The sequence below is a fragment of the Vidua macroura genome, chromosome 19, assembly GCF_024509145.1.
Source record: "Vidua macroura isolate BioBank_ID:100142 chromosome 19, ASM2450914v1, whole genome shotgun sequence".
Taxonomy (NCBI): domain Eukaryota; kingdom Metazoa; phylum Chordata; class Aves; order Passeriformes; family Viduidae; genus Vidua; species Vidua macroura.
In genome coordinates, this window is record NC_071589.1 from 13,466,528 (window position 1) to 13,481,689 (window position 15,162).

The 15,162-nt window shown below is 60.1% G+C and overlaps 3 protein-coding genes across 5 annotated transcripts; 2 read left to right on the forward strand and 1 right to left on the reverse strand.

The window, feature by feature from the left end:
• Positions 1–31: 31 nt before the first annotated feature.
• Positions 32–1,347, reverse strand: ARL16 (ADP ribosylation factor like GTPase 16). Its single transcript, XM_053994409.1, has 5 exons — positions 1,209–1,347; positions 1,040–1,094; positions 841–954; positions 526–641; positions 32–374 (listed from the first exon to the last, which is right to left on the reverse strand). Exons 1-5 carry the CDS (start codon positions 1,292–1,294, stop codon positions 203–205), a joined length of 543 nt encoding a protein of 180 aa, XP_053850384.1. The 5' UTR covers positions 1,295–1,347; the 3' UTR covers positions 32–202.
• On the forward strand, positions 1,344–10,578 carry HGS (hepatocyte growth factor-regulated tyrosine kinase substrate). Of its 3 annotated transcripts, none has more exons than XM_053994405.1 (21): positions 1,344–1,452; positions 1,754–1,838; positions 2,235–2,310; positions 2,716–2,808; positions 4,634–4,757; positions 5,632–5,684; positions 6,127–6,195; positions 6,382–6,506; positions 6,740–6,818; positions 6,906–7,004; positions 7,207–7,302; positions 7,622–7,660; positions 7,744–7,887; positions 8,024–8,237; positions 8,418–8,590; positions 8,721–8,861; positions 8,939–9,110; positions 9,187–9,320; positions 9,576–9,692; positions 9,838–9,933; positions 10,024–10,578. In XM_053994405.1, the coding sequence occupies exons 1-21, from the start codon at positions 1,416–1,418 to the stop codon at positions 10,126–10,128; spliced, it is 2,271 nt and encodes a 756-aa protein (XP_053850380.1). In that variant the 5' UTR covers positions 1,344–1,415; the 3' UTR covers positions 10,129–10,578. The 3 variants fall into 3 exon arrangements, with proteins under 3 accessions (XP_053850380.1, XP_053850381.1, XP_053850379.1); XM_053994406.1 differs by having other exon boundaries at positions 8,027–8,237; XM_053994404.1 differs by having other exon boundaries at positions 6,740–7,004; positions 8,027–8,237.
• A 98-nt stretch (positions 10,579–10,676) lies between these two features.
• MRPL12 (mitochondrial ribosomal protein L12) lies at positions 10,677–15,124 on the forward strand. Its single transcript, XM_053994408.1, has 4 exons — positions 10,677–11,476; positions 11,572–11,652; positions 11,766–11,903; positions 14,285–15,124. Exons 1-4 carry the CDS (start codon positions 11,039–11,041, stop codon positions 14,399–14,401), a joined length of 774 nt encoding a protein of 257 aa, XP_053850383.1. The 5' UTR covers positions 10,677–11,038; the 3' UTR covers positions 14,402–15,124.
• The last annotated feature ends 38 nt before the right edge of the window (positions 15,125–15,162 follow it).

The following is a 15,162-nucleotide window of genomic DNA, read 5'->3' on the forward strand; positions in this document are numbered from 1 at the left end:
TCCCTCCGAGCACAAGGCAGCCACCAGCCTGGGCAGTTTGGTGGGAGTTTTACTATGAAGTCCCACAGGGATCCGGTCCATCAAGAGCCCAAGGCACTGTCCTGGGCTCTGCTCCCAGTCCCAGGCAGGCCAGCTGCTCCTTCGCCACCTCCTTCTGTGACAGGATTGTCCTGGGCTGCACAGGCACCTGGCAGGGCTGGGGTCAGCAGGGGTCTTGGAGGACGGTCCGAAGCCACTGCAGGACAGCGGCCAGGCCGGTGCCATCGCGGGCGCTGGTCTCCAGCATCGTGATGGGCTGCGTAGCACAGGACACGATGTCCTGCATGCGGAACAGCGACTTCATCTCCACCAGTGACATGTAGCAGGGCAGGTCACTGCAATGGGGACAGGGGAGCTGCATCGGCCAAGCACGACGGCTCCCCTGCCCGGCCCAGCCCCGGCTCAGGGGTCTCCAGCCTGGGAAGGGCAGCAAAGCACAGCCGCTGCCCCCTGGCACCCCCAGCCTTCGGGTGACCTCCTCCTCACATCTTGTTGAAGAGCACCAGGACGGGCACAGAGGCGAGCGGCGCTGCAGACAGGACTGAGAGCAGCTGGATGCAGGACGAGGAGACCTGCGTGGGGTTGGAGGCATCCACCACGAACTGGAGGGAAGAAGGGAAAGCAGGGTGCGGGTGTGCCGAGGGCAACCCCGGGCCGGGCCGGGCCAGAGCAGGGCACGGAGGAGGGAAATCCCACCACGGGGCGAAACCGAGGGGACCGACCGACGCCCGCCCCCAAAGCCCCGCTCCCCGCGCCCATCCCTCGGGACCGCGGCCCCGGGGGGTTCCCAGTGCCGCTCACCAGGAGAGCGCTGCACTCGCCGTAGTAGCTGGGCCAGATGGGGCCCATGCAGCCGCCCAGCTCCCGCACGGTCACCCTCCGCGGCAGCCGCAGGTCCGTCAGGTTGGTGCCCACCTGCGGGACAGGCACCGGCACCGCTGGCTGCGGCCGTGCCCCGCGGCCGCCCCGGTGCCGCTCGGCCCCGCCGGGCCGCACCTACCGTGGGCAGCGTGGCCGGGGGCTCGCCCAGCTCCGCGGGCTCCTCGGCGCTCAGCTGTGCCTCGCGTTAAGGACACGGCGGCTCCGGGAACGGTGCCCCCGGCCCGCCCCCGCCGGCCCGGCCCGGCCCGGCCCCCCCCGGTGCCCCGGTGCCCCGTGCCCCACGGATATGGCGCAGCCGCCGCACCAGGAGGCTCTTCCCGCCGCCCGCCGCCCCCAGCAGCAGGAAGGTGGGCGGGGAGCGGCCCGCGGCCATCGCGGAGCCGCCCCGCGGAAACGGCGCCGCCCCGGCGGAAGCCGGAAGCGGAAGGGCCGCGGCGGGGCGGGGGACGGACCGGGCCGGAGCGATCGGGCCGGGCCGGCGGCGGGCGGACACCATGGGGCGCGGCGGCGGCACCTTCGAGCGGCTCCTCGGTAGCGGCGCGGCTCCCGGGCGGGCGGGACGGAAGCGGGTCGGGGTCCGCAGCGCCCGGCCCCGGGAGCGGGCGGGCCCAGAGCACGGCACTGGCCGGGCCGGGTCGGGCTGCGGTGCCGCAGCCCGGGGCCGAGGTCACCGAGCGCCCGGGGGTGTCCGAAGCGGGAGGGTTGGTGCTTTCCGGGTGCAATCGGGGCTTTGTCCCCGAGCGCCGGGGCAGCGCCACGCCCGGAGCGCTCCCGGGGAGCGGCGGAGCGGAGCCGCGGGCTCACGGCGGCCCCGGGGGTTTGTCCATTGCAGACAAGGCCACGAGCCAGCTCCTGCTGGAGACGGACTGGGAATCCATCCTGCAGATCTGCGACATGATCCGGCAGGGAGACACGCAGTAAGTGCCCCTGGGCTTTTGGACACGCTGTGGGCGCAGCTCTCCTGTCTGCGCAAGGACGGAGAGCCTTGGAGGGTCTCGGACCTGCCGGCCCGTGGTAACACACGTCTCCTTATACCCTTCCATAAGAGCATCAGAGGGGCTGTACAGCACGCCCTGATGTGCTGGCGTGCTTCCCAGGCCCTGGGAGCTGTAGATTACCCCTGGCCTGAAACCAATAGGGAAACTCAAGCTTGAGTGTGCTTCTTCCTTCCCAGTTTCACTCAGTGGATCGTATACCCCTGAGCTTGCTGTGCCCTTCGTGTCAGGGTGGGGATTGGTGGGTTGTCAGCAGCAGGTGGGATCTCCCCTCGGATTCTTGATCCCCTGAGAACATGTTCCCTCTTCCCTACCCAGAGCAAAATACGCCGTCAACGCCATCAAGAAGAAGGTGAATGACAAGAATCCCCACGTGGCCCTGTACGCGCTGGAGGTAAGGGCACCCGGCTGGCAGCACAGCGGGGGCTTCTCGCTAGCTGCCTTCAGGCTGCACAGCTTCCTGCAGCCCAGCGTGCAGCCAGCCTCTTCCTGACTCTGGCACAGAGGTGTTGGGGTGATCAGGCCAGGGCCTTCATGCTTTAGTTGCATCTTGGCTTTGGAACAGGCAAAGCTGAGACTCGGGCTGCCCTCCCGGGGTTGGTTTCCCAGAGCAGAAGGTCCAGCCCCCCATGGAGGTGAAGGACAGCTGGCTCCTGGTGCAGGGAGTGGATTGGCATGGCCCCAGCACACCTCACTACTAAAGTACTGCCCTGTGTTCAGTCTGTAATGTGTGCTGGGACCCCCACAAGTTGCAGGGGAGGCAGGAAGCTGTGGGCTGATGTTGTCTTGGCCCTTGCAGGTCATGGAGTCGGTGGTTAAAAACTGTGGCCAAACAGTCCATGACGAGGTGGCCAATAAACAGACCATGGAGGAGCTGAAGGAAATACTCAAGGTAAATAGATTTATTTTACTGTCATTTTTTTTTTTCCTATGGAAAAGCAGCAGCAGCAGGAAGAAATGTATGTGTCCTCTCTTGTGTCCCCTTTGGGTAAGGAGCGGAAGGGAAACTGGAAATGCACTTCAGAAAAGAGCAAACTGTTGTGTAGTGTGAAAGGGTGAGTGTAGGCAGTGAAGGAGGGCTTCTGGGAAGAGGAGATGTGGTGGGAGCAGAGGTTTGTCTGCGCTGCAAAATGGCAGGAATGTGCTGTGGAGGCCTGGGCCATTCCATGGTAAATGCTGCTGGATGCTACATCTGGGCTGCGACAGCAGAGGAAAACAGATGATGGCCTGGCACCTGTACCAAGGACCTGGGCAGTGGCAAGGTGAATTCCCTCTCATGGAGCAGTGTGAGACACATAGGCAGGTAAAACAACAAAGGAAAAACCAGCTGGAGCTGCCTCTGTGTCACGGCTGTGTCACTGGCGTGTCGAGTTGTTCCGGAGCTCTGCAGGATGTGACCATGGCTGCTGGCACTGGCAAGTTGTTGTTACGAGCTGTCGCCACTCTGATGCCTGCTGGAGCTTCATGTGTCCTTGGACTGGGGAATTCCATAAGTGAAGTGGACATGAGAACTCCTGTCTCCAGCTCCCAACTCAGAACAGCAATGCCCAGACAAGAGCTTATTAGCATCGTACTGTTCCTTCCTCAGCTTCTGTCTTCCACCAGAAATAAACAAACAGGTGACCCAGATCCTTGGAGGACGAGCTGTGGAGTCCTGTCACCTCGCACACCGAGCAGGGCGTCTCTGCTGTCACCTTCCTGTTAGGGCTGACTCAGTCTCCCTGCAGGATCTTCTCCTGAGGCAGGAACACTGCCATAGCATGACAGCCAGGTGTGGTAGCACAGCCACTCCAAGGGCTGAGGAGATCGAATCAGATCCAGGGATTTTGTGGTTCTCTCAGTCCTTGCCTGCCTCAGGAGTTTCACAACTGCCCCATTCTCCTCCCACACTTGGAACTTTGCTGCTTGTGAACACCCGATGCTGGTAGAACAGTCCAAGTTCTGATGAGGTTCAGGGCTGTGACATGTATGGAATGCAGGATTTTGCCAAATGTTCCAGAAGTTGGAGCTCCAGGAATTGTCAGTAAGTGATGCTGTGTGGGCCGAGGTCTTGGCTAAAATCAGAGCTTGACAGTGCTGCTGTGCTTCCTGGAGATTTCTGGAACAGCCAGTCATGTGGATGTGATCACTTGGGCAGCTGATGACACGGCAGCTCTGAGGCTGGCTGAGGTCAGAACAGGCTTGCCAACTTTTCTCCAGTTCCCTGAAGTGTGATGCAGTTGCCCCTGCCTCCAAAGGGCAGCTGTCCCAGCTGTCCTCACTTTGTCACATCCTGAGGTGGCTTTCAGTAGTCCTGGAGTGGAGGTGCTGGCACCCTCCAGCACTGTCAGGGGGCAGGCAAGGTGGGCTGTGCTCTGCTGGGCAGCCGGGGCTCCCGCCGAGTTCTGAGTGTGGGATGGTGGCTCTGGCGAGGGGGTGGGCAGAGCTGCTGGGCACCTGCTTTAAGCATCAAGGCCACAGCTCTGTTCACTTGGTCTGTGCTGCTCGAAGGACATTTTGTTGTTTGTGCTGGAGGGGGCAGAGGGGCAGCTGAAGGGGTCCCTTTGTGCTCTGCATTGTCCTCCCTGCAGGTTTCTGACAGCTCTTACCTCTCCTGAGTACTCTAAAGTCTCTCTTTCCTGAGTGGTATTTCTGGCTTCTCTTTAGGGGGTTCACACCATCCTTTGGGTTTCAGGGACATTTTCTCAGATGTTTTTTTCTCCTCCCTTCCTGTGCAGAGGCAAGTGGAAACAAGTGTCCGCAGTAAGATCCTATACCTCATCCAGGCCTGGGCTCATGCCTTCCGCAACGAGCCCAAGTACAAGGTGGTGCAGGACACCTATCAGATAATGAAGGTTGAAGGTGAGGACTGTGGCCACAGGGGAGGGGACACCTGGTGAAGCAGCTCTGCTCTGCAGGAGCTTTGGCCTTCTGTTCCTGGTGTGAGCAAAATCTGGACTTGCAGTACTGAGCTCTTCCTTGGTTCCCAATACCCACTGAACCCCTCAGGGTGACTAAATCCTGCTGCAGACATGGGACAGGCCAGTGGTCCCAGGACCAGGGCAGCTTGCTCTAGGCCTCCAGCCCAGCCAGTGCTTCAGGGCTGGCAGGGAGACCTGAAAAGCGGGAGCTGCAACTGTTCTTGGGGAGACTGGCAGCAAATCATCGTGTCCTCTGGGAGGGATTTGCTGTGGGGCAGCTCCTTCCTCACAGGCTTTTGTTCCTGCTCCCAGGATGAGTCCATGGTCCGTCTTGCTGACACAGTGTTGGTGTGACATTTTCCCCTCTGTCCCAGAACAGCAGTGTCCACTTCAAGGGCAGGGACACGCTGCTGCCTCCGCTTCCTTCTGTGCACCAGAAACTCTGCAGGCAGTGGCACAAGCTTGGAGGGTCAGTCCAGCATCCTGAGCTGGTGTTGCCAAGCTCTGGCCCTTGAAGGCTGAAACTCACAGCCCTGCCTGCCCATCCAGTGGGCTTTATATCCCCCTCAGTTCAAAGTACTGAGAAATAATAAGCCTTATCCAGAGGCCCGTGATGTCCCTTGTGGGTGTGTAAGGGAAACAACTGGGGATTGTCCTCAGACCATGGCTGAGGGGAGCCTGCTTCTGGTGTGTGAGGGAGGTGCTGGTCAAGACAAGAGGCGGTGCTGAGCTGGCACCTGCAGCACGAGCTTGCAGGCACGTGGCCTCCCTGTGCCAGAGGATTCCTCTCACAACGGCGCTCGTTTCTCCTGCAGGGCACGTCTTCCCGGAGTTCAAGGAGAGCGACGCCATGTTCGCCGCAGAGAGGGTGAGCTCTGGTGGGGGAGCAGCTGGTGCTGTGGGACAGACCTGCCTGGCCATCCCCTTCTGCCAAACCTGCAGGTCTCACATTCCTCCGTTCTGTGCGGATTTGGAGACCTCGCTGGGAGAACGGACCAGGACAGGGAGTCAGACCCGTCATTCCTCCTGCTCGCTGGCCTTGCAGCAGCTTGGCAGGCTGGACGTGGCAGCAGGGCATTGCTGAAGTGATTGCTGTGCAGTTTCCTAGTAAATCTTGTGCTGACTGGGAAAACATCACAGTCCCTAAGGAACACGGGAGGAGATAACTGGGGATTAACATTTCCTGTTGAGCTGCAGATGCCCCCAGTCTCCCCCATGAGGCATGAGAGCCCTGTTAGCCATCAGACTCCTGAAAGGGCCGGTGCCAGCGCACTCCTCCCTCCTTACTCCGTTTCCCTTGACCCCTACAGGCTCCAGACTGGGTGGATGCAGAGGAGTGTCACAGGTGCCGAGTGCAGTTTGGCGTTGTGACGCGGAAGGTGGGTGCTGCTGCTGGGTTCCCTGCTCTACGCAGCCCTTGGGACTTGCAGGACTTGGTGTGGGGCAGTGTGCTGGGGACAGAGCATATTTTCCTGGCTGCTGGCTGGGAAATGAGTGTCTGAGTGATGCTGGCTAAAGGAGAAGGAATGTCTTGCCACCACACTCAGGTCTCCTGTCCTTCACAGCACCACTGCCGGGCCTGCGGGCAGATCTTCTGTGGAAAATGCTCCTCCAAGTATTCCACCATCCCCAAGTTTGGGATTGAGAAGGAAGTGAGAGTCTGTGAGCCCTGCTATGAGCATCTCAACAAGTCAGTACCCTTCGTGGTGGGTTTCTTTGCCTGCGACAGCTGGGACATTGAGGGGGGAAGCATGGTGTGGAGCTAGCTCCCTGCAGAGCACAACGGGGGCTTCCCAGGCTGTGCAGGCTGGGCTGGGCTCTCTTCCCTCCTGGGAGTGGGGTTTGCTGCTGGAACATGGTGCAGAGCTGGGATCTGGTGCAGAGAAGGGAGCATTCAGTCCATACTATCGCTTGTCACTACAGGAAAACTGAGGGTAAAGCTGCTGCCACCTCTGAACTGCCCCCTGAGTACCTGACCAGCCCTCTCTCTCAGCAGTCCCAGGTGAGCAGCTGCCCCGTAGGTGATCTGGTGATCCTGACCTGTTTGTTGATCCCATTACTGACCACCTCCTTATCTTTCCACTTCCAGCTGCCTCCGAAGCGCGATGAGACAGCTCTGCAAGAGGAAGAGGAGCTCCAGCTGGCTATTGCCTTGTCTCAGTCAGAGGCTGAGGAGAAGGAGAGAATGGTTTGTTCGCTGCTGGGGTCTGGGAGGGGTTGTTCCTCTTCAGCTGTGCTGGGCCATAACAGATCTCTGGACAAGCCCTGGTGTGAGCAAGGCTCAAAGCCTGTGGAACGAGAGGGTGAAAGCAGAGCCAGGCACAGGCTGTGTTGTGGTTGGTTTGGAGAAGCCTGGACTCTCTCTGAGTTGGCAGTTTTCTCTTTTGCAGAGGCAGAAAACAACCTACTCCATGTACCCCAAGGCTGAGCCCACTCCTGTCACGTCGTCGGCTCCCCCAGTCAGCACGCTCTACTCCCCGCCTGTGGTATGTCCGTGGCAGCTCCTGCACGGGAAGTGGCTGGACACAGGCCACTTCTGAGCTGAGTCTGCCCTGATTGTGTCCAATTTAATCCCCACACTGAGGGAAGATATTTGCCCTGTTCAACCCGTTGCTCATTCACTGTGTTTTGAGCAAGAAGGTGTGTTCTCAGCCAGGACTTAGTGCCTCCACTGCCTCCCAGCCTGTGTCCCCTTTGAGGCTCAGCACTGGTGGTCATACGTGGCCAGGTCCAGGCTGAACACCTGTGTGGGACCTGGGGATCTCTGGTTTTGCTGAACTACATTTCTCCATTGTCTCTTTCCAGAATTCCTCTGCTCCCTTGGCTGAAGACATTGACCCAGAGGTAAGGATCGTGGCCCTGCTAGTCTGCAGCACAGGCTTGCTCCTGCGAGGCAGTGGTGCTCATCTTCCTTCTCTGCCTGGCAGCTGGCCCGGTACCTGAACCGCAACTACTGGGAGAAGAAACAGGAGGAGGTTCGCAAGAGCCCCACACCGTCAGCACCCCTGTCCCTGACGGAGCCAGCTGTGCAGCCCGGGGAAGCCCACCCTGCCCCTCTTGGGGTGGTTGAGGTAAGAGGAGGCCCAGGCCTGGGTCTGGCACCCACCGAGGGGCAAGAAGCGCCCGACTCTTGGGCTCTGCAGGCTGGCTGCTGGCTCTTGGCACTGGGAGGTCACAGCTGACTGGCTGCCCCGTCCTTCCTTCCAGCAGCAGTACCAAAACGGTGAGTCCGAGGAGAACCACGAGCAGTTCCTGAAGGCGCTGCAGAACGCGGTCACCACGTTCGTCAACCGCATGAAGAGCAACCACATGCGAGGCCGCAGCATCACCAACGACTCTGCCGTGTTGTCCCTCTTCCAGTCCATCAACAACATGCACCCGCAGCTGCTGGAGCTGCTCAACCAGCTGGACGAGCGCAGGCGTGCGTGGGAGCTGGGGGAGCTGCTGGCCCTGGGCGTGGGTGGGCGGCAGCCAGGGCTTCCACACTGTCAGGGTTCGGCATTCCCGTGACGCAGTCTCACTGGAGAGAGGCTGGTGTGCAGTGCAGGGGCAGTCCAAGTGCTCTGTGCCCATGGTCTGAGGCTGTCCCTTCCCTCCCCAGTGTACTATGAAGGCCTGCAGGACAAACTGGCCCAGATCCGGGATGCGCGCGGGGCTCTGAACGCGCTGCGGGAGGAGCACCAGGAGAAGCTGCGGCGTGCAGCGGAGGAGGCAGAGCGGCAGCGCCAGATCCAGCTGGCACAGAAACTGGAGATCATGAGGCAGAAGAAGCAGGTGAGGCAGGGAAGCGTGTCCGGGGTATTCCAGGCCTGCCTGCTCTGTGGCCCAGCCCAGGGCTGGCTGCCCTGGTAGGAGGGCTTGTGTGGTATCGTGGCTGCCAGCCACCACAGCCCTGTTCCCACAGGAGTATCTGGAGATGCAGCGCCAGCTGGCCATCCAGCGACTGCAGGAGCAGGAGAAGGAGAGGCAGCTGCGCCTGGAGCAGCAGAAGCAGACCATCCAGATGAGAGCCCAGATGCCAGCTTTCTCGCTGCCTTATGCTCAGGTACAGCTGCTGGGGTAGGCTGCCCCTGCCAGGTTCCAGGGATTGTGGCTTTAAGCTGGTTTTCCTTCTCCCACCAGCTCCAGGCCATGCCCGCAGCCAGTGGGGTGATCTACCAGCCCTCTGGGCCCACCAGCTTCCCTGGCACCTTCAGCCCGGCTGGCTCGGTGGAGGGCTCTCCCATGCACAGCGTGTACATGAACCAGGCTGCACAAGCGGGAGCTGGGCCCTACGCTGCCATGCCCGGCACTGGTACGTTGGCAGCTCAGCCGCTGCGGGGAGGGGAGAGCCCAGGGCGGCTGCTCCAACCTCTGCTCTCTCCACCCAGATCCCAGCATGGTGAATGCCTACATGTACCAGCCGGGTGCCAGCAGTGGGCAGGGCCCTCAGCAGGGGCCGGCGGTGCCCACCACCACCCCTGCATATTCATCCTACCAGCCCACACCCACACAGGGCTACCAGGCAAGTGAGGCAGCGCAGCCTGCAGCCAACTGGGACAAGGGCTGGGGGGTTCTCTGGGGCTGGGCAACGTACCCAAACTCAGCAATGAGATCTCTGAGCAGGAGGGAGGACGGGCTCGTTGGTTCCAGATCTCCAGATCTGCTGCTCTTGCTGTGGAAGTGGGCTGGAGTTAGATCCAGTTCTGGGCTCAAGGACCTTGTCTGGAGAAGTGAGCCATTGCTGTCTGTGCCACCTCTCACCAGCCTCTCCCCACAGACTGCAGCCTCACAGTCGCAGAGCATCCCAGCCATCTCCCAGGCACCCCAGTCGGGCACCATGGGCTATATGGGCAGCCAGTCTGTCTCCATGGGCTACCAGCCCTACAGCATGCAGGTGAGCGCTCCCTGCTTGGCGTGGGGGGACAAGGCATGGGTGGGCTCCAGCCCGTGGAGCCATCCTGGGGGAGGTCGCCCACCACTGCCCTGTGGGTGCTGCACGTACCCCAGCCCCTGTGACACCCACCCGCTCGTTCCCGTAGGGTCTGATGTCTGCCCTGCCAGGCCAGGACACCGCTCTGAGCAGCCTGCCAGCCCAGCAGTCCTACCTGCCCGGGCAGCAGCCCCTCTACCAACAGGTGAGTGCCGCCAGCCCAGGGGGTCAGGACCTAGTGGGGCACGTATTCTAACGAAGCCACACACTAACAAAGCTGTTTCCTCTGCTCCAGGTGGCCCCAGCTGGGGGCCCCCCCCAGCAGCAGCCCCCACCAGCGCCTGCCCCCGGGCAGCAGCCCCCGGGCAGCGGCGAGGCCCAGCTCATCTCCTTTGACTGATCGCGGGCACAGGGATCCAGTGTAACACTAGTCTTCATCTGAAATCACTCTGTACTTCGACTACTCCTCCTGCCCCCCGGCCCCGCGTCCCAGGGGCTCCATAGGCTCCTGCTGCCGGCTTTGGGGACCAAGGGGCAGGGGTGCAGCCCCCCCATGCCCTGCAGCCTGGGGCAGCAGCCCCCCGGCTCACCCACCCACCCACCCACCCTCGGCAGCTGGCGGCCCTGGGGCCGGGCGGGAGCTCGGCCTGCCCCGTCGTTGCCCCGGGGCTTGTGGCACAGGCCCCAAGGGCGCAGCGCTCCAGCCCTGCCCGGTCCCCAGCTTTGCCCTATCCCTGCTGCGCCCGCTCCCTGCGGGCCCGGGGCCCTTGGCTGGCCCGGGCCGGTCCCCGTCCCCGCCCCTCTCGGCGGAGACCGAGCGCTATCGGTGACAATAAAGTGTTGGAACGAACTGCGGCTCCTGTGCTGGGCGGGGGCGGCGCCCACCGGGGCATCCCGACCGCGAACGGGGCAAATGGTTGCCAAGGGGAGGCAGCAGCTCGGGGGAGCAGATCCCGTCAAACTTCACCCCACGCTACTGGCCAGCTTTGGCCACGTAAATTTCCTCCCTACAGTGTCTAGAATGTTTCTGTGCTGTAGATGCAGAGTCCTAAATTATTAAGCTTTATGGAGCATTAGAATGTATTGCTGCAATTAGTGAAAGTCAAAAAGGTAAAATGACAAGGCTTTCAGATTTCATTTTTGTTTCTTTTAATTTGCATTCATTGTGCTTCAATTTTGCCGTTAACCATGCTGTACAGTGTAGAAATAGAACCAATTCTCCTTCCAAACATTCCAGAGAGGAAGTAATTTCTGTTCCTTCAGACATTAAATTTTTCCTGCTCCTATTTAGAAGTGATAAATAGTAACGGATGTATTACGGTTGGCTTTGCTTCCCCATCGGCCCGATTTGGCCTACATCTCCCATCGCGCACCGCTGCGCTCCCGCCGTGTCACCGCCGGCTCTCCGTCGGTGCCGGGCGGCGGCGCGGGGCCCGCCGGGAGCGCGGGCGGAGCGGAACGCTCGGTGTCCTCGGGCCGCCATGCTGCCCGCCGCGCTGCCCGCCGCCCGCCGGGCGCTGCTGCCGCTGCCGCGGCCTGTGCCGCCGCTGCCGCCGCCGCCGCCGCGCCGCGGGCCCCCCGCCGGGCTGCGCGCCCTCGGCACCGGCCCCGCGCGGCGCTCGGAGGCGCTGGCCGGGGCGCCGCTGGACACGGCCGCCAAGGAGTACTCGCCCAAGGTGCGGCAGCTGGTGCGGGACATCGCGGGGCTGACGCTGCTGGAGGTGGCCGATCTCAACGCGCTGCTCAAGGTGGGTGCGGGGCCTGACCCGGCTCGGCCCGGCCTGACCCGGCCCGGCCGCGTGCGCCGCCTGACCGGCCGCCGCTGCCGCTGCTCTTCCCGCAGGAGACGCTGAAGATCCCGGACGTGGGGGTGATGCCCGCGGCGGCCGCCGCCTCCCTCCTGCCCGCCCAGGCGGCTCCGCAGGTACCGGGCGCTCCGGGAGGGGCGGGAGCGGGGCCCCGGGGGCCGCACGCGCGGGGGCGGGCTCGGCCGCGGGGCTCGGCCGCGGGGCTTCACCGCGCTCCGGCTGCTTCCAGGAGGAGGAGGAGGTGGTGGTCCCGCTCAAGAAAGAGAAGACTCACTTCACCGTCCGGCTGACGGAGCTGAAGGCCACTGACAAGGTGAAGCTGATCAAGGAGGTGAAGAACTTCGTGCCTGGAGTGAACCTCGTGCAGGTGAGGAGGTGCTGCCCCAGGCTCTGGTGTTTTGCCCCCACGTCCAGCAGCCCCAGCTCTCTGTTCAGAGGGAAGCCTGGATTTGTGCATTTGGTTGCACCTTTGTCTGGCATTTTCCGTTGTCAGGAGCAGGGGGATGAAGGAGGAGGCTCAGAGCAAAGGACCCAGAGATGTCCATGCCAGCCTCAACTTCTCCAAACCTGAGAGCTGTCGTGCGTGAGCTTTCTTGCAGAGCTCAGGAGTAGGCAGCATCCCTTGCTACAGCTGGGTTTGGCTTGCCTTTCCCAAAGCCAGTGTATTTCTGAAGTTAAATTAGCCTCTGTAATTCACACATCTTGCAATCCAGGCTTCCAGCTCTTTTCAGGGCCCTTCATTTTATAGGTGGTGCTGCTTCTTTCCTTGGAGGAGACGGGCCTCAGCCCTGGGCAGTGTCTGAGCTCAGGCCCTTGACCTTGGATGTGGCCTCAGCATGTTGGGTGATGAAGCTGCTACTGCTGAAGCATGTAATGTGCTGCACGTCTCCAGGGTGATGCTTTCATATCTTGGGGTCAATAGTAGCACTTTCCAGTATTCCAGCTGCAATGTTGAGCATTGCAGTGTCTGCTCCTGCTGTAGCCCAGGGGAGCAGAAGTGTTTGCAGATAATCTTCTGACCCATTCTTATTGCTGCGTTGCAAAGCCAGCAGAGAAAGTCAGTGGCACAGGTACAAGTTTGGCTGTCTCATGGGGATAATTTCCTGACTGTCAGTGTGGTTCCTCTGGAAGTTGTTCATCTATTATTGGTCCCAAGCAAACATGAAAATACCAAACCCTGTAATGGACACAGTCAGCAGACAATTAAGTGGAGAGCTGATGCTAAGTGAGCTTGGCTTAGATGTGGCACCTGCTGGATGAGCTGTTCGTGGTGCCAGTTATTGCAGCTAAACTCAAGTGTGATGTACCCAAGCCCGGCACGTCGCGTGAAGCACACATGCAGCACAAACAGCTGTGGATTTCTACCTGCAGAGACTGTGTTCAAAGTGGAGCCAAAGCCCTTTTACTGTAAATTTTACTGCCATCCAGTCAAGGTGTTTTTTACGAGGTCTGCGGGCGGATCTGCCCGTGTCCTGTAGGGCTGCTGATAGTGTGGAGGGAGGCACATACAGTGATTACCTTGGGCACTGCTGGGACCCAGACATCAGTCCTGTGGCAACAACTGCGTGATGAGACAGGTGTGTGATCAGCACACGCGGGACCCAGGCTGGCTGCTCCTCAGGAAGCTCACTGGGAGCTGCCCAGCACATGCTTACCCTCTGTCACCACCAGCCCTGGGCTCTAGCTGGACTGGGAGCATGCTGCCTCTGCCCCATTGCTGCTGCTACATGGATCCCCCTGGCTTGGGCTCTGCTCTTCTTCCCACTGAACACCAGGAACAGCTGCTTCTCTAGACTGGGGCTGCTTTAGGATGGAGTCACACCATCCTGAGCAGAGTTCAGAAATTAATAACCTGTCTTGTGTTGCCTGTGCTCATCGCAGTGGGCCTGAACAGGCTCCTGTCCAAATCCTGTCCTGGTGAGCAAAGGCATTCCTGCCCCACCAACCCACTGCTCACTCATCTGTGCCTTCCAACCCCAGCAAAAAAAGCATTTTTCTTCCACCACAGATACATAGGCATTGAACCCAGCAAGAATCAAAAGGACAAAACCTTCCTGCCAGCACAGTGGCCAGTCCAGTGGGTGCTAAACCCCCACAGGGCTGTGGCAGAGAGCTGCTGCATGTAAGAGCAGCAGGGCCTTGTCCCCCTGGGCTCACTTCCTTCTCTATAGCAGCTCTGCAGTAAATTCTTTAAATTAGCTCAACATGTTTTTTCGGTTTGCCTTAAGTATTGCACTGCTGCTTAGTACCAGTAGTTTTGCTTTAAAAGTCCCTAAAATGTCAAAATACCGTGTTGTCAAGTAGTCTGTGCTGGAGCTCTGTTTTAGGCAGTGCAGCTGTGTCCAAACCCTGCCCTGGCCTCCCCTCCTGCTGGCACAAGTATGTGAACCAAAACATTGGCACTGAGCAGAGCCAGCCCAGCGCCCGGCGGACGCTGCCTCAGCAGGTCCCTGCACGGGGCTCTGCCTGCACCCGCACCTGTGCAGGCTGGGCTGCACGTCTGGGAGCACCGGGCACGTGGCGGAGGAGTTTAAGGAAAGGTTTCCCAGCAGATGTGTCATCGCTGGCGGTGAGGTTTAGCTGCCTTCTGGGCAGGATGTGCCGTAGTTCAAGTGTAAGTCTCGGGGTTTGTGCTGGTCAGTGAGTTTCCGTGGCTGGCTTAAGCAGAGGTCAGGATCATGGCTCTAAATCCAATAATCCAGTTAGTGAAAGCCTGTTTACAAGCCTTGTACTTTGTCCCTCTCGCAGGCAAAGAAGCTGGTGGAGTCCCTTCCGCAGGAGATCAAGGCGAACGCATCCAAGGAGGAAGCAGAGAAGATCAAAGCAGCGCTAGAGGCAGCGGGAGGGACTGTTGTTCTGGAGTAGTCTCGCCGTGGAGAGACTGGTGCTACAGCTGCTGCCCAGGCCGGGCTCCGGACCTTTCCGAGTGCACGTGGCACAGTGGGAGCACTCTCCCAAAGAATGCTGTATGGTTTGGCAGAGCTGCTACTTCCTGCCATCACCATGAACTCTACCTTATAAATACCCAAAAAAAACCTGTAAAACGATTCATCTTTCTCAAGTGCTGATTATCCCCATGCTCCCCGTGTCGTGGAATCAGAATGGTTAGGGTGGAAGTGACCTTGAAAGATCATCCCATTCCAGCCCCTTGCTGTGGGCAGGAACACCTTCCACTAGGCGAGGTTGCTGCAAGCCCTGTGCAGCCTGGCCTTGAACACTTCCCGGGATGGGGCAGTCACAGCTTCTCTTCACAGCAGCCTGTGCCTGGGCCTCACCACCCTCACAGACAAAAATTTCCTCCTAGAATCTAATCTAAACCTACTCTGAGTTTGAAGCCGTTCCCCCTTGTCCTGTCACTACGCGCCCTTGTAAAAAGTCTCTCTCCATCTTTCTTGTAGGCTCCCTTCAGGTACTGGAAGTTTGTACCAGCGCATCATGCACCTCCTTACACTGCCTTTTGCTGATGGTCTCACCGCTGTTAATTACTAGCGAGAAGAATACACTTCCACAGGTTGTGGAGATGTGTGTGGGGTGGGGAAGTGTATTCTGGAGCTGCTGGTTATCCCTGCGCTCAGTGTGTGCGCGCTGGTAACGCTGCCGTTTGTACCTGTGCCTCCCCCACCTCT